At 38.6% G+C, this 26,931-nt stretch overlaps 1 protein-coding gene across 1 annotated transcript; it reads left to right on the top strand.

Moving 5' to 3' along the window:
* Window positions 1-3,573: 3,573 nt before the first annotated feature.
* itgb3a (integrin beta 3a) lies at window positions 3,574-26,931 on the top strand. The gene is made up of 15 exons (XM_058415871.1): window positions 3,574-3,842; window positions 4,396-4,481; window positions 9,776-9,980; window positions 10,709-10,961; window positions 11,127-11,289; window positions 13,062-13,220; window positions 13,386-13,481; window positions 13,674-13,763; window positions 14,262-14,396; window positions 15,309-15,738; window positions 18,955-19,177; window positions 19,283-19,386; window positions 19,917-20,036; window positions 21,222-21,388; window positions 23,172-26,931. Exons 1-15 carry the CDS (start codon window positions 3,662-3,664, stop codon window positions 23,238-23,240), a joined length of 2,481 nt encoding a protein of 826 aa, XP_058271854.1. The 5' UTR covers window positions 3,574-3,661; the 3' UTR covers window positions 23,241-26,931.

Consider the following 26,931-nt stretch of genomic DNA (forward strand, 5'->3'; position numbering starts at 1 on the left):
GGATAATTGCTCCCCAGACCACCAGAGGGCACCCTCACTCCTTTTTTAGATCTCTTCTTTAGTTGCCCGCCTTGCTTCATGTGTTTGTGCACACCTGATGTGTGTTTCCCATATTAGTGAATGTATTTAAGTTCTGTGTTTTTCGCTCTGTAATCGTGGTTGTGTCTTGTTTCTACAAGTAATTTCTGGTTTCATAATGGGTTTTCTTTGTCTTGTCTCGAGTCTAGTTCTTTGTTTTAGTTTTATAGTGTTTAGTTCTTTTCCTGCTGTTTGATCATCCTGATTGTTTTTCCATAAAAGATTTTTACAAATGCATCTGACCACAAATATTTCATGCATTCTCATGCCTAGTACTGATTCCCAGGCAGATGTCAGCTCTTAGTTGCCTGTACATAGGTTCTAGGTGTATATTGGCAGTCCTCTTCCTTTTTCTGTTTGTTTACTTAGTGAGAAAATACAAATTGTGAATCAACCTTGCATGGTATCTACTTAGACTCTACAGACAAATCACCAAAATATTTTCTATGAAGTAGAAGAAACCATCTCAATTAGTGATCTCTTAAATTTCACTGTGTTTGCTAATAGATCTACATATATATTTGCCCTGGATAATTGGTTTTCAGCCAAGCATCAGAGCCTAATGAAAATGACACAGAAATACACCAGAGTACAAAATGTTCCAGGCAGAATCAGGTAGAATACAGCTGCTACAGAATATCAGGATCAGTCAATTGGGTCCAGAGAGCAACAGGAGCAAAAACAAAAGAACTGTATCAGGCTCAGGTATCACCGCATGGCAAAGAGAGAGAGAAAACGCGAACAGATTATTAGTTATGCACATAGTGGTATAAATGAGTGTATGTACACAGTTCCAGTTCTTTAGTTTTTGCTATACTCTAAAAATATTTGTGTTTGAGGTCAAAAGATGAATCATTTTCTGATATTCACATCTAGTTGTGTGAATATTACAACTAACGCAACCCTATTGTTTGAACCCAATCTTTTTTTTAAATGATCAGTAATATTGGTGACCAGCGAGTGTTTTTCATGTTGCCCAGTTCTGTCCTGTTAGACTGCTTGTTAACTAATATCTCCACTCTAATGTCTACTCATGGTTTGACCTCTGAATTTCACCTGTAAATTTGCATACCACAAGATGCAAACCACCAGTAGACCAGAAGGCCAGATTGGAATTGACAAAGGTTTACCAAAATGAACCTCTAATAAGGTGGTGAAAAGGCCAAAGGGTGGAGAAAGAAAGGATCACCGGTCAAACGCTGAGGAGGTAGTACCATGGCTTGGGCTTGCATGGCTGCATCTGGAAGAGCCTCACTAATCATTATTGATGAACCCATAATGGTGACAGCAGAATGATTTCAGAAGTCTACAGAAACATTGTGCCTGCCAATTTACAGAGAAACACATCCAATCTAATGGGAGGAACTTCATCATGCAGCAATCATGTAACACAATGTCCTGAAACACACTGCCAAGACAACAAAGAACTTCATCGAGAGAAAAGGTGAAAGGTTTTAGACTGGCCAAGTCAATCACCAGACCTTAACCCAATTGTACGGTACAATTGATCATCCATTTCACCTCCTGAAGAGGAGACTGAATAGAGAAACCTTTCTCTAAAACAACTGAAAGAAGTCTGGGGAAAGGCATCACAAAAAAAGAAAGCAGAAGCTTGGTGATGCCACTGGGTTGCTGATTTGATGCAGTTATCACAAGCAAAGGATATGCAACCAAATAGTACATTTTCTTGACATTAATTTACTTTAAGTCTATCAGTTCTTATATTTTTGCTCACTTATTTGGATGGTGTGTCACCGAAGGTGCCCTGTTCTAAGTTGTTTAATTTAGATGCAAATATCAGGAAATCAATGCTGAAATCTGTTATCTCATGTTCATCAGTGAGCTCAGTTTGTCTCGTCTTCTTATAGGGAAGGGTCATTATTCTGAATGATCGCCTTTATGCTATGGTGAAACATTTCTATCCTGAAAGGAGGGGTCTCTTCCAGCATGACACCATGGCTCAATGGATGATTTGTGGAGGATGAGGATCAAATGAAATGAAGAAAATTACCTTCACAGTCATGAGATCTCAACCCAATTGAACACCTATAGGAGATTTTGGAGCAGTGATGTATTTCATGTTTTAGATGTATTACTTTCATTGACTTCTATGCTTTATACCAAGACACACTGTAGCTTTTCTGGAGACTTGTATATTTGTCTTGAACCTTACTAATTCACTTGTTTTTTTCCTCCCTTTAATTTGTCATCCATTTAGCATTTCCGTGAGGACTGGAAAAAAGCAGAAAGTGATTAACTTTTGATACATTTGTCCTCACTTGTCCACACATTTAAAATAAATTGATCCATTAACATGATAAATAATTCTCTAGTGAATAGACCATTGGAAGGCAAATAAGATCAAGTTTATGAATTTATGGCACACGTTATGAGAATTTCAAATTGTGTTTGGAGCCAAAAAATTGTAAAATTGTACACAGACAAATTTAAGGTTTTTAAGTGCATTTTGAATTAGAACAGAAATAGCCCAGATGCAAGCAAGCATGTCTAATAGCTGTGTTGCATTTAAAAGTAAACTAAAAGTAGGCCATCTGGACCAAATCATACCAGTGGTCTAATCACTGCTGAGTTGTGGCTGTGTTCTGGCAGACAGATTCCCATGAGTTCATCACAACACTGAAAGTAATTTACATAGACCAGCACTGAGCCAGTGCTCCATTTTCTACCTTAGAAACGTCACAGAAAAAGCTAAAGGAAGATATCACAAGGGAAAGAGACATGCTCATATGATCCAATGTTTTAGTCATGATGATATATGCAGGCTTTTATTCTTGCCCTTCCTGTGTGAACACTTCTCTGTTACAGGTACTGAACAATATAGAGAGGGCTGGAAAATTCTCTTTCTTTACAGACTGATTCACCACCACCATCCTGTGGTGAAGCATCCAGGTAACATAGATTAGACCATGAAACTGACTGAGCACAGTGCCAGAATAGTTTTGTCACAGTGCCATAGTGCTACCAAAATAGGCCATATACAGAGTGAACAAACAAAAGTTCAGATGACGGTCAAGATAAACATCAGAAACTCATTTTCAGAGTGATAAGTGGAATATTTCATGCACACCAGTAATGAAGCATTTCCTGCATCAGAATCCTTTGATTATTATTTTTGTTACTCTATCAAAAATAAAGTATTTGTATTCTCTTAGATTATTTGTGATCTCTCTTTCTCTCTTCCCGTGTCTCTCTCTCTCTCTTCTTTTCTCTTTTTCTCTATCACAGGATTAGAATGAAAAAGAAATGGTTTGTCTCTTCATTTCAAGCATCTTGTTTATATTTTTCCAGTCAAGCTCCAGTTCCCTCTGGAACGGAGGCTGGAGCTGCTCAGCTTTTTGCCACTTTTCCCTAAAAGGAAACTCAAGAAGCACATGTAGTTTAAACACAGGGGTGGAGTCAGCTGGGGAATGGGAGGGCATATCTGTCTTTTCACAGCATTTGTAAATGATGATAATTTCAAACTGCCCCTTTAACTGGAAAAAAAAATAAGTTTCTACATGGTGAGGTGAAGTCAGTAGTTTCACCCGCCCTTTCTGTCATGCATGAGCTTTAGCCCTAAAGAATGAGGAAAAAGTGTACCTCCTGCTCATTACTCTGCTCACACACACATACACACACACACACACACAGAGGAAGCGAACAAGGTGGCACAGCCTCAACATCTCTGGTCTCTCAAATGGGGATGTTTTTGCCTCATATTTGGACAGTATTGGCTGTTCTAACAGTACTTTGTACAGTTTCAGGTAAGTTTCCTTTATTGTCTTTATTTCTTAGCCATTCTTTTGAAGATTGAGTAAAGTTATTGTTTACTGGGATGGTGCCAGTTGACATTATAATTCAATTATTAACAGAAACATCCATATAAAGTTATTCCATCTGTGTGTTGGTATAAATATGTTTATAAAATGTTTGTTTATTAATAGAACTAAACTTTATTTTACTGAGATATCCTTGAGATATGTGATGTTAAGATTATTAAGTAGATTAATCCAGTTTTAATTCCTAAATCAGAAAGTGCTGTTGTGGACTAAAATGGAAAGAAAATATATTTGAGAACATAAAGACACCAAACAAGCATGCCTGATGCTGATAATGATCTCAGGCATGATGTATACATGTCTGTGCTTCTCTTTGGCTTCTGGGGGCATGACTAAACATGTAACAGTGAGGTAATTTCATGCCCTAAGGCTAATGAGACAAGAGCAATAAACTTAAGACTAGAAGGAGAAAGAGAGTCAGGAAAAGGGGCAGAATTGTTTTACTTTCTTTATGTGTGTGTGTTTTATATGTCCTTAGGCTCAAACATATGTACCTCCAGAGGTGTTGGAACCTGCAAAGAATGTTTGTCCATTCATCCATCTTGCAGTTGGTGCTCTCAGAAAGTTAGTAAAAACTTGCATACTATCAATGCACACTTGTGAAAAGACATGAAAATATGTTCATTAGCAAAGCGCCTTTTTGTGTCATGGTGATAAAACGTGTTTTAAAAAAGTGCGAGAGGCGAAAAACATCCAAGAGAATGTGTGTTAAATCAATGTTCAGTCAGATTGCCGATCATCTGTGACATCATTAACGTCACATCTTTGAGATTCTTAAACAGGAACAGTACTTATTCAGTTCCGTTGTATACAGATTATTGTTATTGTTTACTGTGCATGGAAACAATATTGAAAATCTCTCAAATTGTTAATCTGAGAACTAAGACTAAAGTCTCTGTCTGAATCTTTTGGTGCTTTACAACAGTGTAGACAGCTAGGTCTCATTTCATAGTGAGACGGCAACATCAGGAAAGAAAAAAACGTGTCCTTTTTACACTGCTGTAAAGCCTTAAAAGATTCTCGCAACATATAAACAGCTGATTTTGGACATGTTTGAGAGCTACAGTGTTAAGGTTATAATGTATTAAATTTGTTCAAACACAATCAACACAAATAGTAAGGAATAAATTTTTTATTTGTTTGTTGAAATGTAAATTTGCTAAGCTGTGAAATAACTTATTGCTTATTGAATGCATTGAAGCTGCAAGTTGTCCGTTTCCTGTTGTGTGATGGTTTTAACACATTTGTCATATGCAGTGGTGTAAAGTAACGAAGTAGAATTAGTTACAGTACTTAGGTATTTCTTGAGAGTTTTTGTAGTTTGCTTGAGTTTTCATATTTCTGTCAACTTTTACTTCACTATTTTTTTAAAACAAATTCTATACTTTTCCCCCGATACATTTTCTGTTCGGCATTTTCGTTACTTACTACAAAAACAAAACCTGCGTCCAAATTTGCAGTAAAGGAAGTTTGTGGTTAGTGATGACTTTAGGCTATGTCCACACGTAGCTGGGTATTTTTAAAAAAAGGAGATTTTCTACTTCGTTTTTTTTATTATTCTGTCCACACGACCTACATGTTAAAAACGCCCTGTTAAGTGCTGTCAGGAGCATGCCTAGCCAATCAGAAGCCTAGACAAAACTTTATTACCGGTTCCGGTAATTTAACAACAATGGCGCATCGCGGGAAACATTGTAGAATGTAGAAGTCCGACCGGGTCTCGTCCATAACCGCCATCACTGTGTGCGTTCTCGGAGTTTTGTATGCAGCACCAGTGAGCTCCGTATTAAATTCCGACACCTCTGTTCATTAGCGTAACGTGTGAGTAACTGCGCGTGTATGTGCAAGCATGTAAAAAGTCCAGTAAGCAACGTTAACACACTCACTAGTTCACGTAAGTCTGCTATTGCACAAAATATCTTCATAAACAAAGCTGACATCAAATCAAGGAGACCGGCACACAGACAATGATGTCAATTCGTCAAAATCTCCATTTCCCCTGTCCACACAACACCACTGAAAACTGAGTTTTGGAAAATCTTCACTTTGGAAGGAGTTTTCCAAAAGCTTCGTTTTCAACTATCTCAAACTGCATTAGCATGTGGACGAAAGGTCAAAACAGAGAAAAATCTCCCTTCTTAAAAATACCCGGCTATTTGTGGACATGGCCTTAGTTACAAATGCACATGTATGGAAACACTGATACTGTACACTTCATTACAATACAGTTCTAAAGGCCTCCTCTTTCTTTCATGCAAGTCTTATTTTTTTGGTGGTGCACTCATTGAGAAGTTTAAGAAAGAAAGCACTACAGAATAAAATTCTCCAAATTATTAGTCTTGCTTTTTTATTAATTTACTTCTACTTTTACTTTCCATACTTGAATACATTCATGAAAATACTACTTTTGATACTTAGTACAGTTTATGTCAGATACTTTAAGACTTTTACTCAAGTAGAATTATAATGGTTGACTTTAACTTTTACTTGAGTCATTTTCTAACAAAATACCTGTACTTTTACTCAAGTGTGCCTTTATACAACACTGGTCATATGATTGTGAACAGTATTCATAACTGTAAAGTTCCTGTAAGCAAACTAATGTCTAGCGATGTTTTTTTCTCTAGATAGATAGATCCCAAAGGGAAATTCGCAGTTTCCAGCAGTATCCACAAACACACATAATAGATAAAATAGGAAGGAATTTAACAAACTACTAAAATACCCAAATTAGGGTACAAAAATATAACAAAAAATATATCAAATAACAAAATATAGAATATAACAAAAATATATCAAATAACAAAATATAAAATATTACAAAATATAGCAGAATATAACAATATAAGAAAATATATCAAAAAAATTCTAAATACAGAGATTTAGGAATAAATATGGAGAATTAGATGAAAAACAAGTAATGTTCAAGCTTACAGATTCGATGTGCAAAAACTGTTATGTGTAAAAACTGTGTTTATGAGTTCTGTGCAAATCTCTGTGTATTGAGTGTTCTGTATAAACCGGAATGTATTGAGAGTTCTGTATAAACTGGAGTGCATTGAGAGTTCTGTATAAACCGGAGTGTATTGAGAGTTCTGTATAAACTGGAGTGTATTGTGTGTAGTGTGTGTTTTATTGTACAGTCCAGTACAGAGAGAAGAGTAGTGTCAGCACTGACTCCTCCCACCCCGTGTGGAATTAAAGAGTCGCATGGCATGGGGGAGGAACGACCTCCTCAGTCTGTCAGTGGAGCAGGGCAGTGACAGCAACCTGTCACTGAAGCTGCTTCTCTGTCTGGAGATGATGTTGTACAGTGGATGCAGTGGATTGTCCATGATGGACAGGAGCCTGCTCAGCGCCCTCCTCTCTACCACTGATGTCAGGCTTTCCAGTTCTGAGCCTACAATCGAGCCTGCCTTCCTCACCAGCTTGTCCAGACGTGAGGCATCCTTCTTCTTTATGCTGCCTCCCCAGCACACTGCCGCATAGAAGAGGGCACTCGCCACAACAGTCTGATAGAACATCTGCAGTAGCTTTTTGCAGATGTTAAAGGAAGCCAGCCTTCTTAGGAAGTACAGCCGGCTCTGTCCTTTCCTACACAGAGCGTCTGTGTTGGCAGTCCAGTCCATTCTTTCATCCAGCTGTACTCCAAGGTACTTGTAGGTCTTGACAAACTCCACACAGTCCCCGTTGATAGTAACAGGCTCAGGTTGAGGCCTGGGCCTCCTGAAGTTCACCACCATCTCCCTGATCTTTGTAGTGTTGAGGTGCAGATGGTTAACGTCACACCATGCAACGAAGTCCTGTATCAGTTGTCTGTACTCTTCCTACTGTCCCTTCCTGATACAGCCAACGATAGCCGTATCGTCCGCAAACTTTTGCACGTGGCAGAGCTCTGAGCTATACTGAAAGTCTGAGGTGTAGATGGTGAACAGGACTGGAGAGAGAACAGTCCCATGTGGTGCCCCAGTACTGCTGACCACAGTGTCAGACCTGCAATCCCCCAGTCTCACAGACTGAGGTCTGCAGGTCAGGTAGTCTGTGATCCACGCGATCAGGTGTGAGCTTACGCCCATCTCTGTTAGTTTGTCTCTGAGGAGCAGCAGCTGGATGGTGTTAAAAGCACTGGAGAAGTCCAAAAATGTTATTCTCACAGCCCAGCTGCCGCTGTCCAGGTGAGAGAGGGATCTGTGTAACATGTAAGTAATGGCATCCTCCACTCCCACCTTCTCCTGGTATGCAAACTGCAGAGGGTCGAGGGCGTGGCTGACCTGTGGCCCAATGTGGTGTAGCATCACCCGCTCCATGGTCTTCATTATGTGAGACGTCAGGGCGACTGGCCTGAAGTCATTCAGCTCTCCAGGGCGTGGTTTCTTTGGGACTGGGATGATGCAGGATGTTTTCCACTGCTGAGGTACCCTCTCCTGCTCCAGGCTCAGGTTAAAGATGCTCTGTAGAGGGTCTCCCAGCTCCATTGTGCAGGCCTTCAGTAGTCGTGGAGATACTCCATCTGGGCCTGCAGCTTTACTGGGACGGATCCTCCTCAGCTCTCCGCACACCTGGGCTGCTGTGATCATGGGTGGATGCTTATTCTCCTCCTCTGTGCCATAGTTGTTCTCAGTGGGTAGATTGAGAGCAGAAGTGGGGGTGGGGGGTACTGAGGTGTGAATGAGTTGGGGTCGTCAAACCTGTTGAAGAAGTTGTTTAGCTGGTTCGCCATTCCCACACCTCCTTCAATGGTGTTACCCTGCTTCGAGCTGCATCCGGTTATTGTCTTCATCCCGCTCCACACTTCCTTCATGCTGTTGTTTTCCAACCTCTGCTCCAGCTTTCTTCTGTACTGCTCCTTCGCCTCCCTGAGCTGGACTTTTAGTTCCTTCTGCACACGCTTAAGCTCCTGCTGATCACCATCCTTAAAGGCCCTCTTCTTCTGGTTCAGAGGTCCATTGATATCACTTGTGATCCAGGGCTTGTTGTTTGCATAGCAACGAACAGTTCTTACTGGAACAACAACGTCCATACAGAAGTTGATGTAGTCAGTAGTGCAGTCAACAACATCCTCAATGTTTTCACTGAGCGGCCCCTGCAGTACATCCCAGTCTGTGTCCCCGAAGCAGTCTCTCAGGATCTGCTCAGCCTCAGGAGACCACTTTCTGAATGAGCTTGTGGTTGTTGGTAGTCTCCTCACTCTTGGTTTATAGTGAGGCTGAAGCAGAATAAGGTTGTGGTCTGCTTTCCCCAGTGCAGGCAGCGGGGTGGCTCTGTATGCATCCTTTATGTTAGCATGCAGTAAATCTATGGTCTTATTTCCCCTGGTGTTACAGTTCACATACTGGGAGAAAGCAGGTAGTGTTGTGTCCAGAGTAACATGATTAAAGTCCCCAGAGATTAACAACAGTAGAGTGGATGACGTCACATGCTACTTCCGCGTCGGCGCATGGGGGGATGTAAACAATGAGAACAATGGCGTGTCCAAACTCTCTGGGAAAGTAATAGGGACGCAAACTTACAGCCAGAAGTTCGATGTCCCCGCAGCAGTTGGAGATTTTTATGCTCACATGCCCAGGATTACACCACCTCGTGTTCACATAAATAGCGAGTCCTCCTCCTTTCCACTTCCCGCAGGCTGTATACAGACAATGCAGAATAATTATGTAATAATAAAAAGTATAAATTTATGCCAGGGTATATGTGGATGCGTCTCAGCTAATGTTTTTCAGTGAAGACATTTATAGCCAACTATCGCTTCACAAATACTAAAAATACTTCCTAAATGCTTGTCATGTCATGTCTTGTCACTTTATGTGTGTGTGTGTGGTGTGTGTGTGTTTGTGTGTGTGTGTGTGTGTTTGTATCAGGACTTGGGTCCCAGCAGCTCCAGTGTTTCTCGTTGTAACCTAAAGTCCATCTTGCGCCAGTCTGGATGTAAAGCAGAGTTTATCGAGTCTCTGGTCAGTAGCTATGTCGTGGAAGAGAACCGCCCCCTCAGTGACCGTGCTCAAGGGATGACTGGTGACATCACTCAGATTCGGCCACAGCGCATCCGGCTGACTTTAAGGCCAGGTATGACTCAGTTTGAACACAGGCAATTATTTGGATATCAATGAGCTCATGTTAACTTTTACAATAAGTAAACATTTTAGCTTTTTTTTATTGTATATTTTATCTCTTGGTCTAAATGAACCTCTAGAATGACCTAGCTAGAGTGGTCACGATTTTATTATTATTTTTAAATAATGTGATGATGATACGCATCACTACTAACTATGATCTACTACTGATTTATTACCAATTTTATAGTTAATGTTCAGTTATTATTGTCATAAACCTTGACTAGAAGCACTAATGTGCTTCTAACAGGAAGTTATCTTTCCTATTCTAAACCTCAGTAACCTCAAAATGCACAGTTAATAACAACTTTAATCTAATCAGGAAGTATTACTTTATGTCATATAATATGTTTCAGATCCTACAGTATTAATTTATATAATTTGATAAGAAGAATGTTAAGGAATAAAAAGCTCTGGGAGCTTTAGAAAGTAAATGTAATGGTACATATTTTCCTAATATGCTTATATTAGGAAATATATGCCTATTATGCTTAATATTTGTATACTTAGATCATAAGAGGCTAATGGATTTTTTTTACACTACGAAGGCCCCAATCAGCAGAAACTGAGATGAGAATGCACTGATTCAACCATTTTAATAATTTATGTATATTCTCTCTCTCTCTCTCTCTCTCTCTCTCTCTCATACACTCACACACACCTTCACTCTTTTTCCAACAGATGACCCAATATATTTTACAGTGACCGTTCGGCAGGTGGCTGACTACCCTGTAGACCTCTACTACCTGATGGATTTGTCCTATTCTATGAAAGATGACTTAAACATACTCCGCTCCCTCGGCAGTGCCCTGGCTGATGCTGTAGGTCGTACCACCAGTAACCTGCACATGGGGTTCGGAGCATTTGTGGACAAAACACTCTCCCCGTACATGTATATGTTTCCAGACCAGGCCATTAGCAACCCCTGCCTTGGGTGAGATTGTATTACAAGCATTCATATATAGTATTCGTAGTAAATCAAGGGAATATTTTAAACCAAAGATTTGAACCATAGTCATATAAATGCTCATGATGAAAAGCTACAATTATGACTGTTTCTTTTCTGTATGTGACCTCTTTTGCATTGTGTGTGTTGCAGTATTAACAATACCTGCTCACCACAATTTGGTTATAAGAACGTCCTGTCACTGACAGATCAGGTGAATCGTTTCACAGAAGAAGTGAGAAAACAGCAAGTATCAAGAAATAGAGACTCGCCAGAAGGTGGACTTGATGCCATCATGCAGGCTGTGGTCTGCAAGGTGATACATACTCATGATTAAACATTTTAATGTTGATTAATTTTATATAACAGCAGCTCTGGCACTTGTTCTAATACTTTAATATTTCTAGATTTTCATCTAATCGCTATGGCAGGAAACCATATAATCTATGCCTAATAACAAAGGGATTTAAAAAAGGGGGTTTTTGGAGACATCTATTTACATTTATAAAATCTAGGGTCTCCAGTGTCAGTGCTTTGAAAAATGGGCAAGCGTAAAGATGGCTAGACGGCTGGATCAGAGAATCTCCAAAACTGCAGCTCTTGTGGGGTGTTCCTGGTCTGCAGTGGTCAGTATCAATCGAAAGTGGTTCAAGGAAGGAAGAGTGGTGAACCAGCAACATGGTCATGGGCGGCCAGGGCTCACTGATGCGTGTGAGGAGCGAAGTCAAATTGCTGAAGAAGTTAATGCTGGTTCTGATAGAAAGGTGTCAAAATGCACAGTGCATCACAGTTTGTTGCGTATGGGGACTAGTCAGGCAGTGTCATGCTTTGGGAAATGCTTCTTTGTCTGCTGGGAAACCTTGGGTCCTGCCATCCATGTGGATGTTACTTTGACACGTTCCACCTACCTAAGCATGTTGCAGACCATGGAAAAGGTAATGGAAACGGTATTCCCAGATGTCTGTGGCCTCTTTCAACAGGATAATGCGCCGTACCACAAAGCAATGGTTCAGGAATGGTTTGATGAGCACAACAATGAGTCTGAGGTGTTGACTTGGCCTCCAAATTTCCCAGATCTCAATCCAATCAAGCATCTGTGGGATGTGCTTGACAAACAATTCTGATCCATGGAGGCCCCACCTCGCAACTTACAGGACTTAAAGGATCTGCTGCTAACATCTTGGTGCCAGACACCACAGCACACCTTCAGGGATCTAGTGGAGTCCATGCCTTGATGCTTTGATGAGTCGGGGCTGTTTTGGCAGCAAAAAGGGGGAACTATATATATATATATATATATATATATATATATATATATATATATATATATATATATATATATATATATATACAATATATAAAAACAGCCCATTTGTTTTTAATTCCTTAATTAATTTTCCATCTAATTTCTTTCCATCTTTAACACATTACCACCTTCAAGAATTTTGATACGTTTCCCTATCAATAAATTAAAAAATTTAGCAGTTTCATGAAAATAATTTTGAATTCCAGCAGTGAATATCTTTGTAAAACTATATCTTTCTATAGAACACTTTTCTTAAATTTATTTTTACATGTGGTTACCCCCCACCCAAAAAAAAATCGAAAACTGCTTTGGTTTGGTCATGGTCATGGTTTTGTCGTGTTGATCTCACGCTCAGACATTTATATTTAGAGTGTAACGAGGTAGTTTTGTATTGGGTGCAATATACAGTAGTCATATTTGTATTAATATTTATTGACAGAATTTTGCAACTGCCCTTACACTTTCATTATAAATAGAGTTTACATCAATTGGTTGTCTGTTCTTTTCTCAGTAAGAAATTGAAATTTTTTGAGCTGTGGTAATCACACATATAGTAGAGATAAAGACAGGGAAAGTGCTGGAGTACTCTTTTAAAATATCTGCAGTAAGTGTAAAAATGTAACCCCATATAGGCAGACACTGACACTCCTTGAACATTTTCTCTCTCTCGCTCTCTCTCTTTCTATCTATCTATCTATCTATCTATCTATCTATCTATCTATCTATCTATCTATCTATCTATCTATCTATCTATCTATCTATCTATCTATCTATCTCTCTAGGATATAGTTGGGTGGCGGCCTGATGCATCCCACCTGCTGGTGTTTACTACAGATGCTACAAGCCACAGCGCACTGGATGGCAGAATCTCAGGCCTTGTCCAACCTAATGAGGGAAAATGTTATGTTAATAATGACATTTATACCAAGACTGCTGTACTGGTCAGTAAGACTAACAGTGCTTGTGTTTATTATTATTTTCTTACTTAGGCTGACCAGATCAATTTAAAACAGAATATACTGTAACCGGTACAGTGTTTTGAAAACAAGACATATCGCTGTAAATTGGTTGGCGGTGTATGACATGTAAGTGTGTTTATATTGTAGGACTATCCTTCCATTGGACTGCTCGCTGACAAACTGATTGAAAATAACATCAACCTCATCTTTGCTGTAACTGAGAATGTGAAACCTTTGTACTTGGTGAGTACATAAAGAAAGGAACATGCCTTTGCCCACACATTTTTTCTATTCTTATTTTTACACACATGCACACACACATGTACACAGTCACACGCTTGCATGAAAGTGGCCACTGCTGCCTACTGCCTTGTCTCATTGCACGCTGTTGCACCTCTGTACCCACTCACTGATTTTTTTTTTGCCATCTTTCAGAATTACAGTAAGCTGATTCCTGGTACGGATGTGGGGACACTCTCTTATAACTCGAGCAATGTCATCCAACTCATCCTGGATGCGTATGCGGTGAGATGCACAGTTCACGATTGCCAACTTGAAATCACCATTGTTACACGACATCCATGTCTTTGCTCCAACTGGGCAGCATTGTAAAAGTTACAATTCCGATATATAAGGAATAAAACAAGATGGAATGTCCTATTATGAGAAAATAATCATAGATGGAGTAGTGTAATGCTGCACAAATTGAAGAGGAGTTACTTTCACTGCCTCAAAGTTAAAAATTTATCCATGAAAGCATGATCCAGGTGTTTTATTTCTCCTTACATATGACGCTATATCAGCCATTTGTTTTTCTTTGTAAAGTAACATATTTTAATCAGTTTATTATTGGACTTAGATTACATAAAGGGTCCTGTAAATTAGTAGTTACTACAGTGAAATGATTTTATTAACAAGCACATTAATCTGATATGTGATTTGAATTATAGCTGGATTATAGCTGCACTGTCATAGAATTTATGAACATCATGATGGTGACTCTATGCCCTTTAACTCGTGTAGAATATCAGGTCAAAGGCAGAGTTGGTGGTGTTGGGTGTTCCAGATGAGCTGAGCTTGTCGTTCAATGCCACATGCCTCAACGGAGAGTTAATACCTGGTGTTAAATCCTGCTCAGGACTTAAAATTGGAGACACGGTGAGTAGCTGGTAAAAATTCACCCTTAGGTTACATGGGATTTGCAAAAACAAGAAAAACTAATATAACATTACTGTATGTGACCTGTATGTAACATTACAATAACATAAAAACTAATATTTTTTACATTAGTCATAGTCATGCATAGCTTTGTACTGATCCAATGAAGGAGCACGTTTTTCCTTCCCAGTTACTAATACCACAGCCAGTCATGTTCTCATAGGGCGTCTTTACACTTGGTCTGAATACTTGAGCCCACAGCAAAAACTGATTCATTTAGTGGGAGCGTCATCATCACAGCTTTGTTTAACACATAGGGATTTCTTCTAAAATGAGAAATTTCTATGCAACACTTCTTAGTAGTTTTCGTTTTGGTCTTACCAACATTTTAACCATAATGTACAGTTGTGTGGCTTGTCTTCATCCATGGGTAACACCTCAGAATGACATCTTATTGGCATTTCTGGGACTGTAATGATATTATATGTTCCCTGCTAATTAAAAGGCTACCTGTATTTTAGATGTGGCTTTGGGTGAACTCCTGACTGGAAAGGTTGTTTTGTTTTGTTTTGTTTTGTTTTGTTTTGTTTTGTTTTGTTTTGTTTTGTTTTGTTTTGTTTTGTTTTGTTTTGTTTTGTTTTGTTTTGTTTTGTTTTGTTTTGGTTTGTTTTGGTTTGGTTTGGTTTGGTTTGGTTTGGTTTGGTTTTGGTTTTTTTCATATCGTCTACCTTCCACTAAAATCACTGCTTATACCTGTAATAAAACCAAATCTGAAAGAAACTGACAAGCATAAGATGATATAAAGTCAGAACATACCCTCTGTAATCTCTATAGTCACACTAATTTATTCCCAGGCTGGGGCATATGGGAACAAAATTGTATAAAAATGAAATTTCTGTGTGTTTCATTTAGGTTTCGTTCAGTGTAGAGGCAAAGCTCCGTGGCTGCCCTAAGGTGAAGAGTCATACGTTCAGCATCAAGCCTCTGGGCTTTAAAGACACACTGCAGGTGACTGTCGATTTTGCATGTAACTGCTCATGTCAAGATTCTGCCCAGCCTGCTAGCCCTGCCTGTCACAACGGCAATGGCACGCTGGAGTGCGGTGTGTGTCTGTGTGACCCAGGACGCCTGGGGCCGCAGTGCGAGTGCACCGAAGCCGACTACAAGCCCACGGACACGGCCAGCTGTAAACAGTCTCCAGACGCAGATATCTGCAATGGACGAGGTGACTGTCTGTGTGGCCAATGTAGCTGTCACTCAAAAGACTTTGGGAAAGTGTGGGGCAAATACTGCGAGTGTGACGACTTCAGCTGCATCCTCTCCAAAGGGCAACTTTGCTCTGGTAAGGAACAAGTGCACTCAAATTCACTCATAGTCACACATCAGCGTGCATAATGGATTTATCAAGGCAGTTATAACCACACCTCCGTAAAGTAATAGTACATCACCATACATGGTAATATCAGATAATAAGTGGAGTGTTGCAGTAGGCACCACTGTACCTCATCTTTTGGCGTGTCTGAGCAAAGCCTCCACTGTGGGGCAAATCTTGTGTAATGCTGTAGTCTTCAGAAAGGATTCACTATACTGTTGAGTAAGCAGTGTGGCTGTTTGCGCAGAGCTTAGAATTAATATGCGTACGTCTGCCTGCATGTGCATTTGGGTTCATTTATGATTATGTTTACGCATGAAGACTTTGTAATGGATCAGGGCCTGGTCTTTGTCTCATAATCTTAAAGATGTGTCATGTCCCATTCGAGGGATTTGTTTAAAGACATACTTCTTTCGAAGCTTTGAGTAGATGCTTTTGGTGGTTGCATTTATATTCAGTAATAGGGATGGGAGGGTGTGTTGGGTGTTTTTGTGAGAGTATTGTGAGTAATTTCTTCTTAAAGTCTTTATATTGTCTTTTATTGTTTTTTTTTCTATAATATGACTGTTTTACACTGTGGTTCTTGTTGTTTTTGTCACGATATGTAACGATTAGTAATGATATTTTACAATATGGTGGGTTATCACAGTTTAAGAGTGCTAATGGTGTAACAAATTATCTGTGACTGTTTCGGGAGACATTTGATGGCTTTCCAATCAAGTTTAAAAGTGTCCCACAGGAAGCTGGCGGTCTCTGATGGTGATATTGTAATAAGTTGTGGTTCGATGGTGAGTCAATGTACTGTAATGAACTTCTGCAATAATGATGGAACAGTGATGCACAGTGCACACCCTGGACTTGTAGCTTAATCAAGAACGAGAAACAGTTAGGCACTGGTGGGAAAGTGTTTACCAGAAACCACTGTTTTTTTATCAGGGCCTCCATGATTGGCATGTTATTAGCAAAACAAAACAATGTGATGAATACATTTTTACACTTAAGGCAATAGATGGACACCCTTATTCAAAGTGACTTATATTTATCTAATTTTATATACAACTGAGCAATTGAAGGCATTACTCAAGAACCCAGCAGTTGTTTGGAGGCCCAGCCCAGATTGGATGGGTTAGGGTTTAATCTCATGGCCTGCTGATGGGTATTCCAACATTTTAACCACTGAGCTACCACTGCCTGCGTGCATTTTATGTACTATTAAAACATCATTCATCTTCAGCACCCTTTATCCTGGTCAGGGTTGCAACAGACCCAGATCCCATTGCTGGACCATTGGCTGTGAGGCATGAATACACCCTGGATAGGACAACAATCTTTTACAGGGCACCATGCACGTGAACACATTCACACCTTGGGCTAATTTGGCACAGCCAATCCACTTACCAGAGAACCCAGAGGAAACCTATGCAGAAAGGAAGAGAACAAGCAAAACTGTGAACAGACAGTATCCCATGATCTCAGGATCAATCCAGAGACTGTAGAGCTGTGCTACCTTCTGCCTTCATAAACTGCAATTGTGCTACATTGCTCAACCGTAATCAGCGTATTTTTAAAAAATGGTATGCAATATTTCTTCTCCACAGCCATTTATTTGTCAGAGAAGTGGTGTACCTTTGAATTACCTCACTAAGGCAAGAAGACCTTGTAGTAATCATGTCTTCTTCAATATATTATTATTGTTGCTTACTATATTATTCCAAAGGCCACAGTACACTAACAAGCTCAGTAGACAGTGACTAACTTTGGTGAATCACTGCATTCCTGGCAGTCCAATATTTGTAAATATAACTTGAACAGAACATTTCATATTAAGCATTACACATTAAGGCTTGTTATTGTGTTACTAATTATATTGAAATCTCATCCTCTAGTCTTTTTTCCACTTTTTTTTGCCTGATCCTTATCACCCAGTACAATATTTGTGTGTGTGACTTCCCTTCCATACTGTGCCCTCTATTTCCGTGATGAGAGAGGCCGTTAACACGCTCATTTTGCTGCAGGAAGCGTGTCATTTCAAAACCCAGTTACCCTCAGCTTCCTTTTTAAAATCCTTAAAAGGAAACACAATAGATTTTGGTTTATATCTATTCCCTCATGGTCACTTCATGAGAACAGTGCCATGACAGGGAGGCAAGCTGGACGTGTCAGTAATATTCATAAGAAAACCAAAATCGGTAGTGACAAGAGCAAGTTCGGTTTATAAGTGAGTGTTCTACATGTAAAAAGTCTTTGAGAAAAAAATATTTGGCAACTTGATGGCATCATTGTCTTCATTAAGCCCAGAGGGTCAAGTCTAAACAGGATGAGACAAGCACACATAAAATAAAGAAAGCAGGAGGGTAAAAATTAGGTGTAGATCTGATAAATGTTTGGTAGTAACAGAGGAAAACAAAACTGATGATTAGACAAGCCTAGACTACAAAGTGCTGAGGTTTCACAAACACCCATATATTTTAGCTCCAAAAGGCTTTAAAAGGAGAAGTGGAACCTAATTCCGTGCACATCTTTTAAATGACTTAAAGCAAAAGCAAGCATTCGTAGGTAAGTGACACATAATGATAAAAAAGGGCTGGTTCATACAGTGGAAGTGGCAGAAGATGTGACACACCAATGCTGTTATAGTTTGCAGTTTAGATTGGATTTTTAATCAGTTATTTATCCTAAAGCATATTATTCAGTGACTTCTGGAAAACAATGAATAAATAGTGAAACTATGTAGTTACAGGAACAGGGAATGTAAATCTCTATAACACTGAAAACTCTAGTGGGTTTAAGTAGGTTTATGCTGTTTTTGTTTTTGTTTCTAGTCGTTTCCGGGTTGTTTTGTTTTGTTTTATTTTATTTTATATTATTTTAGCATTTTAGGTATCCAAAATGTTTATTTAGCTTTTGTTAACTATAATAACAAATTATTGACATTTATTAGTAATGTATTTAATTATTCAACTGTATAATTGTATAAAAATGTAAATTTTTAAAATTATTTTAGTTGGGAAATAATTGATGACCTGCTTAAGTAATGTGAACTCTAACCAGGCCATTTTCCTTTTCAATTTCTTGATGTTCATGCCCAGTCAAATGATAATGATGATGATGATGATTATTGTCATGATGATGAAGAGGAGGAGGAGAATACCACAAATCTTATACATTGTGTTTGTTTGTGTTCAGGTCATGGCGATTGTGTTTGCGGGTTCTGTCAGTGCCATCCTGGCTGGTCAGGTGAGAGCTGTAATTGCTCCACGAGGACAGACACCTGCATGGCCAGCACTGAGCTGCTGTGTAGCGGTCGTGGTGAGTGTTTGTGTGGTGCATGTTCATGCAGCCTGCCTGGAGCGTATGGTGCCACCTGTGAGAAATGTCCCACTTGCCCCGACTCATGTACCTTAAAAAAGTGAGTCCTCTGTGTGTCTCTGTAAGTGTGTGTGGTTGCCTGATGGTGATAATTATTCGTGACAATTATTTGTGTGTGTGTGTGTGTGTTTGTGTGTGCATGAAGGGACTGTGTGGAATGTAAGCACTATAAGAGAGGACCACTGTTTGAGAAGAAAGGCTGCAACAGTGCAATCTGCAGAGATGAAATCCAGCTGGTGGATGAGTTAGGTATATATGTACACATACACACATCATACTGCATGTAATACTATACAATATCATATTTTATTCCACATCTAAGAAAGACAGAAGTTGGATTCAGAGCTAAAACTAATGACTTGGTTTAGGAAGTGGTTTATGGCAGCCCCACTAACATACAGATGATTGGTGAAGAAAGATAAGTACTGGGTCAAAAACACAAGCACAGTGAAATATGGAAGGATACATAGGATTTCCATACTTTTTTCTTGTTTATTGCTTATTCGTAATTTGCTGGATGTTTCTTAGAGCAGTAATATTTTACATATTCCCCGGGAATTTGAAAATGTAACTTAATTGAGCGCATATATAATTCTTTTTGTGCTGCTCAAAGAATATTAGATTAACCTCGGGTAATTTTCTGTTTCTTGCTTATTCACCTCCCATCATTTGTTTTCTTTATGAATCTTTCAAATCCATTAAATACTGTACATAGCCCAAAACCTAAGCCACAATACACACAGTACATTGCCTAATCAGCCCCCCCCCTCTCTCTCCAGCATTTCATGAGAAGAGTTCGGTGAACTGCAGCTACAAAGACGAGAACGACTGCATTAATCATTTCCAGTACTATGAAGACATCAGCGGAAAATCCATCCTCTACCTCGTTAAAGAACCTGGTGAGAAACACAGACACAGGCAGAAAGTTTTGAGATTTTGAGATAGCTCAAATTGCGTTCCACACTGAGTCATTCTTTTTGCTGTTTGTTGCTACATGTTTGAGACAAGCAAATACTAGTGGTTTCCAGATGACACAACAGACACTCCCTAAAGAATATCAGAGTATACAAAGAGCCAGACATGAACTTTGAGTGGCTTACAAACAAGGAAAATGTTAAATGCATAATTATCTTTGTCAGACAATTAATCATTTACTGACGCGAAGAGAAAGACTATCGATAATGGAGTCTAATTTAAGACTGTTATGTATTGGGGGGGAGGCATGTTTGCTATGGAGGGCAAAACCAAGTCCGGACCAACATCACACATGATCTGAGACCTGTGTTATTTTCGGTGGTTATAATATCTTGCTAATCTGACATGAATGAATTAATGAATGAAAATGCTCCATCTAATAAATAATCCATCCGCTTTGGTATTGCCATTTTGTACAAATAAGTACACAAAGGACATGTTAAGCTAGTACCTGCTGCAATATCATCTAAATTAATATCATTGCTACATAAAGCACACATGGTTTTAGTAGTTAGGGAGTACACCTGAGGTTAATGAAATGACACAGAGTTTGCTGGTTATACAAAAGATCATTCTTTTTAACAGGTAGAAGTAAAGGTCATGTAAAGCTTTGTGAACCCAAGAACACTTACATTTATTTCGGCACATGAAAATAAAACTTATTAATATGTAGAATTTGTTTCATTTATTTACTTTTTTGCTTTGCATGCAGCTTTTTGAGATCAAATACCGATGTGAATTAGTACTAGTGCTTTATTATTTTGTAAGAAAGGGGATGTTGTATATTGAAGCGTAGTCACCTTGTATAGAGGCAACCGAAACAACTATAAATAACTCTGCATGCAGCGATAGACAGTGCACTTTGTGCTGTAACAGAAACCACATATTTTTCATGGAAATGATGTCATGTTCTTTGGTAGTGTCCACAAAAGCAATTCTCATAGACTGAGACCGACAAGACAAGACAGAGTAAAGTTTGACAAGTAAAGAGTTTCTGACAAGAGCGAGACGTGCGGTCTAAAGACTGGAGTGAAGTACACTAATCATGCTATCAATAACCATATAAACAATTAAATGTCTTTCTCAAATGTGTGTTTTCATGTGTATAGAGTGTCCTAAAGGTCCTGATATCCTGGTAGTGGTTGCTTCTGTCGTCGGGTCTATTTTCCTGCTGGGTTTGGCTGCTCTGCTGGTGTGGAAGCTGCTGATCACAATTCATGATCGCCGAGAATTTGCCAAGTTTGAGGAAGAGAGAGCCAAGGCCAAGTGGGAAGCGGTGAGATGGAATAACACACACAAACACAAGCAAAAGACATACACACCTACAAACCCACATTATTTATCTGTCTGGACTATCTGGATGAGAGGGTAATTGGTAGTTTCTCAACAACTACCATTATTTTAGTGAGTAAGCGTGTCTTCGTGTCACGTCTCGTCTCCTGCTGCAAGACCTAAAGCTGCTCTCGCTGTCTCCTTAAACACAGGGATATGACAGTGGCTATTATGTAATGTGCATTGCAATTTATTTTGGCAGGATATTCTGTTTAATTTCTGTGCAGCATGTGCACGATCATGGTTAAAATGATAAAAGCAATTATTTCAATGAATATTATTCATTCAGCAAAATTAGGAACAAAATAGTTGTGCTTTATTGCTTTAAATAAAGAGAAAATAGCCTTGTTTTTTTGTTTTGTTTTGTTTTGTTTTTTAAGATCAAGATTTGAAAACACACACAGAATGTTTGTGGTTAATCAAATTCTCTAAAACCAGCTAAATTTCGACAGGATGCTAGACCCTGCTATTATTCTAAAATAACTTGCTTGCTATAACATATAACACATTCCAAGACTAACAGTGAACATTTATTCAAACTAAATAAACATGAGATTATATGCAAATCAGTGCCTTAATCAACAAGACACAATGATGCTACAATATTAAACAGTCAAATCCTATATATAAAATTATATATGTATATGAAGGGGTTTCGCTTTGTATCTCCAGAGAAATTACTATGTTGATCAGAGAAGGTTTCTAGTAGGAAGGGTCCCCCTTTTAAGAAGTTCTTCACTATTTAAAGAACCTTAGTGGGAGTTTCATGAAAAAAAAACAACAGTTTTTCCTCAGACCTGGTCTAGTGATTATTATTTTATCTGTCTATCCTAATAAAATAATCTTTATTTTCAGTCTCACAGTTAAAACGTTCACGATTTAATACACGAGCCGCGAATTGAAAATAATATTCAATTAGCTAAGATTGTCAATCAAAATCACTTGAAATCTGATCAGTTGATGAGACCAGTGTGTGCTTGCATATGAAGTCAGGATTAAAGCTGAACAGGATGTGCCGTTATAGGACAAGACAGCGTGAAATGATGCAACACAAAGCTTACAATTAAGAATTCCTTGTTTTTTAATGAACAACCATCATGCGTTTTAACTGTATTTTATAGCAGCTGTAAACTTTTCAAACGCCCTTTAGTATTTTTCTCTCTATATAAAGATATTAACACAGTAAAGACCTTTCACTTGTCATATAAATAAATCCTCTGTTCTGATGAATCTCCCGTGGCAGAAAACATATACACTTTTACAAAGGGTTTATTGGGAACTTTTTCTAAGGCTCACCAAACATCACAATGTAATGTATGATTAGGTCTAGGTGACATGGAGCGATCATCATGCGAGTAGCTGTCACTATGGAAACGATGTCATTAATATGAGTGTGCTAAAATATAAAACTGGCTTTTAGGTTGCAGCTGAAACAGCTCTCAGTACTGCTGCAGCTGTTATAGGAAATTAATCATCATCTTCTAATTGGGAATTTGACAGCTTTGCAGTATTAACAGAAAGAGTTTTTAGTCAAATTATAAAGAGTTGTAAGCTCTAAAAGTTTTGGACTTATTCCACAATCGCACACGTCAGCTGGATGCCCTTGCACGTATATCTACGGACTCCGGGACAAACAATTAATGCTGGTTATGTTCAACTTAATGGAATCTTTCTCTTACTGTGTATTACAATCATGATCGTTAAGAAACATGTCTCTTCCCTTTTAGGCGAATAACCCGTTGTATAAAGGAGCTACAACTACTTTTACAAACGTGGCCTACCGTGGCAACACCTAAGGACCCGGCGCCTTCATCAGCAACAGTCACGTGTCTCAGTGACGCTCACGTAACCTCTCTGTGAATAACTTCACACTTTCAAACAATTGGTGATGTAAAGAGGAAAAGGACATGTCAATCCTGTGACTGTGCAGATGATATGCTTTATTGACACTTTATTGAAATTTGTATGTAGTTGTTTCATTTATTTTGTTTCAATTATTATTATTATTATTATTATTATTATTATTATTATTATTATTATTATTATTATTATTATTATTATTATTATGTAATAAATAAATAAATATAGATAGATAGATAGATAGATAGATAGATAGATAGATAGATAGATAGATAGATAGATAGACAGACAGACAATTGAAAAAATAAAACTTGTATTTGTAAAGTATCTACTGTTATCGCTAAAGAAAACAGGGAAATTAGGGCAAGATGATAAATGAAATTTTGCGAATGCATTTCGTGGAAAATTATTTTGATTGTTTAAATGTTGTTGCTTTTTTTTTTTTATAAAAGAATTTCTTCTAAAAGAAGTTGTAAGCATCTCTGAAGCATCTCTGAAGTTCTGAAGCACATCGTTTCTCCTTCCGTACAGTTCATACTGTATATGAAGTTAGCAAAGATATGGCAAAGATATGGTCTGTTTTGAATTTCTTGTGGTTGTGATGTCACTACCATGAACATATTTACATATGTGAATCTGTGATAGAGCTACTGAGGCAGAGCAGTTGGTTTGAACAGTTAAACGAGTGCAGTAAATGGGTGGAGTATCATTAATATGGGCGGTGCATCATTAATATGGATGTGGCATCATTAATATGGGTGGGTTATCATTAATATATGTGGGGCATCATTAATATGGGTGGGTTATCATTAATATATGTGGGGCATCATTAATATGGGTGGGTTATCATTAATATATGTGGGGCATCATTAATATGGGTGGGTTATCATTAATATGTGTAGGGCATTATTAATATGGGTGGGGCATTATTAATATGGGTGGGTTATCATTAATATGTATCGAGCATTATTCATATGGGTGGGGCATTATTAATTTGGGTGAGGTATCATTAATATGAGTGGGTGGGAAGGGGCATCATTAATATGGGCGGCCATCATTAATATGGGTGGGGCATTATTAATATGGATGTGGGATTATTAATATGTGTGGGGCATTATTAATATGGGTGGGTTATCATATTAATGATACCTCACCCATATTAATAATGCCCCACCCATATTAATAATTCCCCACACATATTAATGATAACCCACCCATATTAATAATGCCCCACACATATTAATGAGTGGTTGGGGTGAGGCATCATTAATATGGGTGGCCATCATTAATATGGGTGGGGTATTATTAATATGCGTGGGGCATCATTCATATGGGTGGGCTATCATTAATATAGGTGGGGCATCATTAATATGTGTGGGGTATCATTTATATGGGTGAGGTTTAATTAATATTGCCGGGGAATCATTAATTTGAGTGGGGCATCATTAATATGGCGGGGGAATAATTTATATGGGTGGGGTATGAGTGGGGTATCACACAATCACCCATCCCTGATTATTTCATCAGTTTGTTTAGCATGAGACTGTGGTATTATTAAGTTGTGATTTGTTTGGCAAAAATGAGTTTTTTAGAAAACTGTTATCTAGGTATCGTGTGTGGGATGTTTCAAAATTTAAAATATATTTCTTAAATGTCATAAGATTTTGGCATTTCAGCTGCTGGGATGGGAAAATGCTATTGTACGCTACGTGTAGGAGATTATTTCCAGCCGTGGGTTGTATTGCGCTCTTGCTCCACTGAGCACATGAATGTCAGCACTGTGACTGCGAGCATACAGTCAGATAAAACTCAATGCACAATACACAGTAAGCAGGAGACCTGAACAGTAATGAGACTAACAGTGTCATGGTGTGCAAAAATCCTTCTTTACCTGCTAGTAGCCAGTACAGGCAAAATTTAGCTACATTTACAGCGTTTGGCAGACGCCCTTATCCAGAGTGACTTCCTGTTTAATCTCATTTTTATTATACGACTGAGCAATTCTGGGTTAAGCGCTGATGTGTCTGGGCACATGTCCGAGTGTGTTTTGTGACACTGGGTGTACGGTTACATCTTTCAAATTACTCAATAAACATTTTAACAAAACAATACTCTCAGGAGCCATAGATGAGAAAAGCAAAAATAGAGTTCATTGCAAAATAGCAATCAACCCGAGATCAACTTATTTGGATGTCCAGAACGATCTGATCTAGCTCTGAAATTACTTTGTATAGATTATATATATCTGTGGATGTGCCTGAAAAAATTCCCATTATGTTTAGGTTTTGGCTTATTCAAATTTATCATCATTTCCTGTTTTCAGCTTGTTTTGATTTCCTTTATTTATTTCAGTCTCATTATTGGCTTAATTGTCGATTATTTTTCGCCCTTACTTCGTCTAGCATGTTAACCTAGCTTTGATTGCTAGGTCATCTTCACCTAGTGGGCTCCCTTGGTCTAATCTTGGACGCTACCTGTGTCACCAGCTGGCTCACTTGGCCGTCAAAATAAAGGCCATACTGGAAGAGCTCTGTGCTTCTCACACTCTTCCATGTCATGCCAGCTGTGAACGTAGCCCAGGCTTCTTCCCAGACCGAGATGGACTACACCCCTCTAACTGTCTAACTGCCCCTCTAACTAGTCCTGCACTTTTCCCCACCTTAACTATCAGATTCAATCTAGTCAGCCCAAACCAGGGTCTAGACGCTTATTACTTCATAACCAAATCCTGTTTTTTGTTCAGTTTTCATTACCACAGGGACTTGCTAAGGGGTCCAGCAGTGGGTGCATGATCAACCTGGGATTTGAGCTCACAACCTTCCAGTCAATAGCGCAATGCCATAACCACTCAGCTACCACATCCCCCAACAGCTAACTCACACGTGTCTTATCCTAATACTAATTCCACTTTTCACAATTTACCCCACATTCTCAAAAATGAAGGCTCCTGGAAGAACACTGAAGCCATAGAATAACCATTTGTGGTTTTTCCCAAAGAACCTTACCGTAACTGCTTTTAAAACAATCTCTTCTTTCTAGTGACATAAAGAACCTTCTAAAGAACCTTCCATGGATGTTAGAAATACTGTAGCATTATGTGTAAATCATAGTGAATTATTTTCTATTATCTTCAGTTTTTTTTTTCCATTTAAAAAAAAAGAATAAAGACATAACTAGACCAACTATAAACAGCCTTCTATACGGAACCTTTCCACAGGCTATAAAATGTCTAAAAAGTTTGACGTAAAAATGTTTCTGAACCATTTCTGATGTTCAATGTAGAACTTTTTCTTCTCAGAGTGTACAAAAGCAAAATGGTTTATTTGTGCACATGAATGTGAGTCACAGTTACTGAGTAGCAGAAGAAAGAGCAAAACTCGCCCCCCCCCAAAAAAAAAAAAAGTTGGCTACCGTCAGCTGGGTAACATTTACTGTGATCAAGCAGCCAGTTTTCTTCCTAATCGTTCAAGATGCCATCTCTCAAGAACATGTTCTCTCACTGCGTCTTGTTCCTGATTGGTTGCCCGTTCTGTTTCTCACCTTGGAGTCTGACTTCTTTGTGCCTAAACCCGGCATGATGAGGTCAGATTTATCTCATCTAGCATGTCATGTATTCATACAAATTTT

Source organism: Hemibagrus wyckioides, linkage group LG02, assembly GCF_019097595.1.
Source record: "Hemibagrus wyckioides isolate EC202008001 linkage group LG02, SWU_Hwy_1.0, whole genome shotgun sequence".
NCBI lineage: Eukaryota > Metazoa > Chordata > Actinopteri > Siluriformes > Bagridae > Hemibagrus > Hemibagrus wyckioides.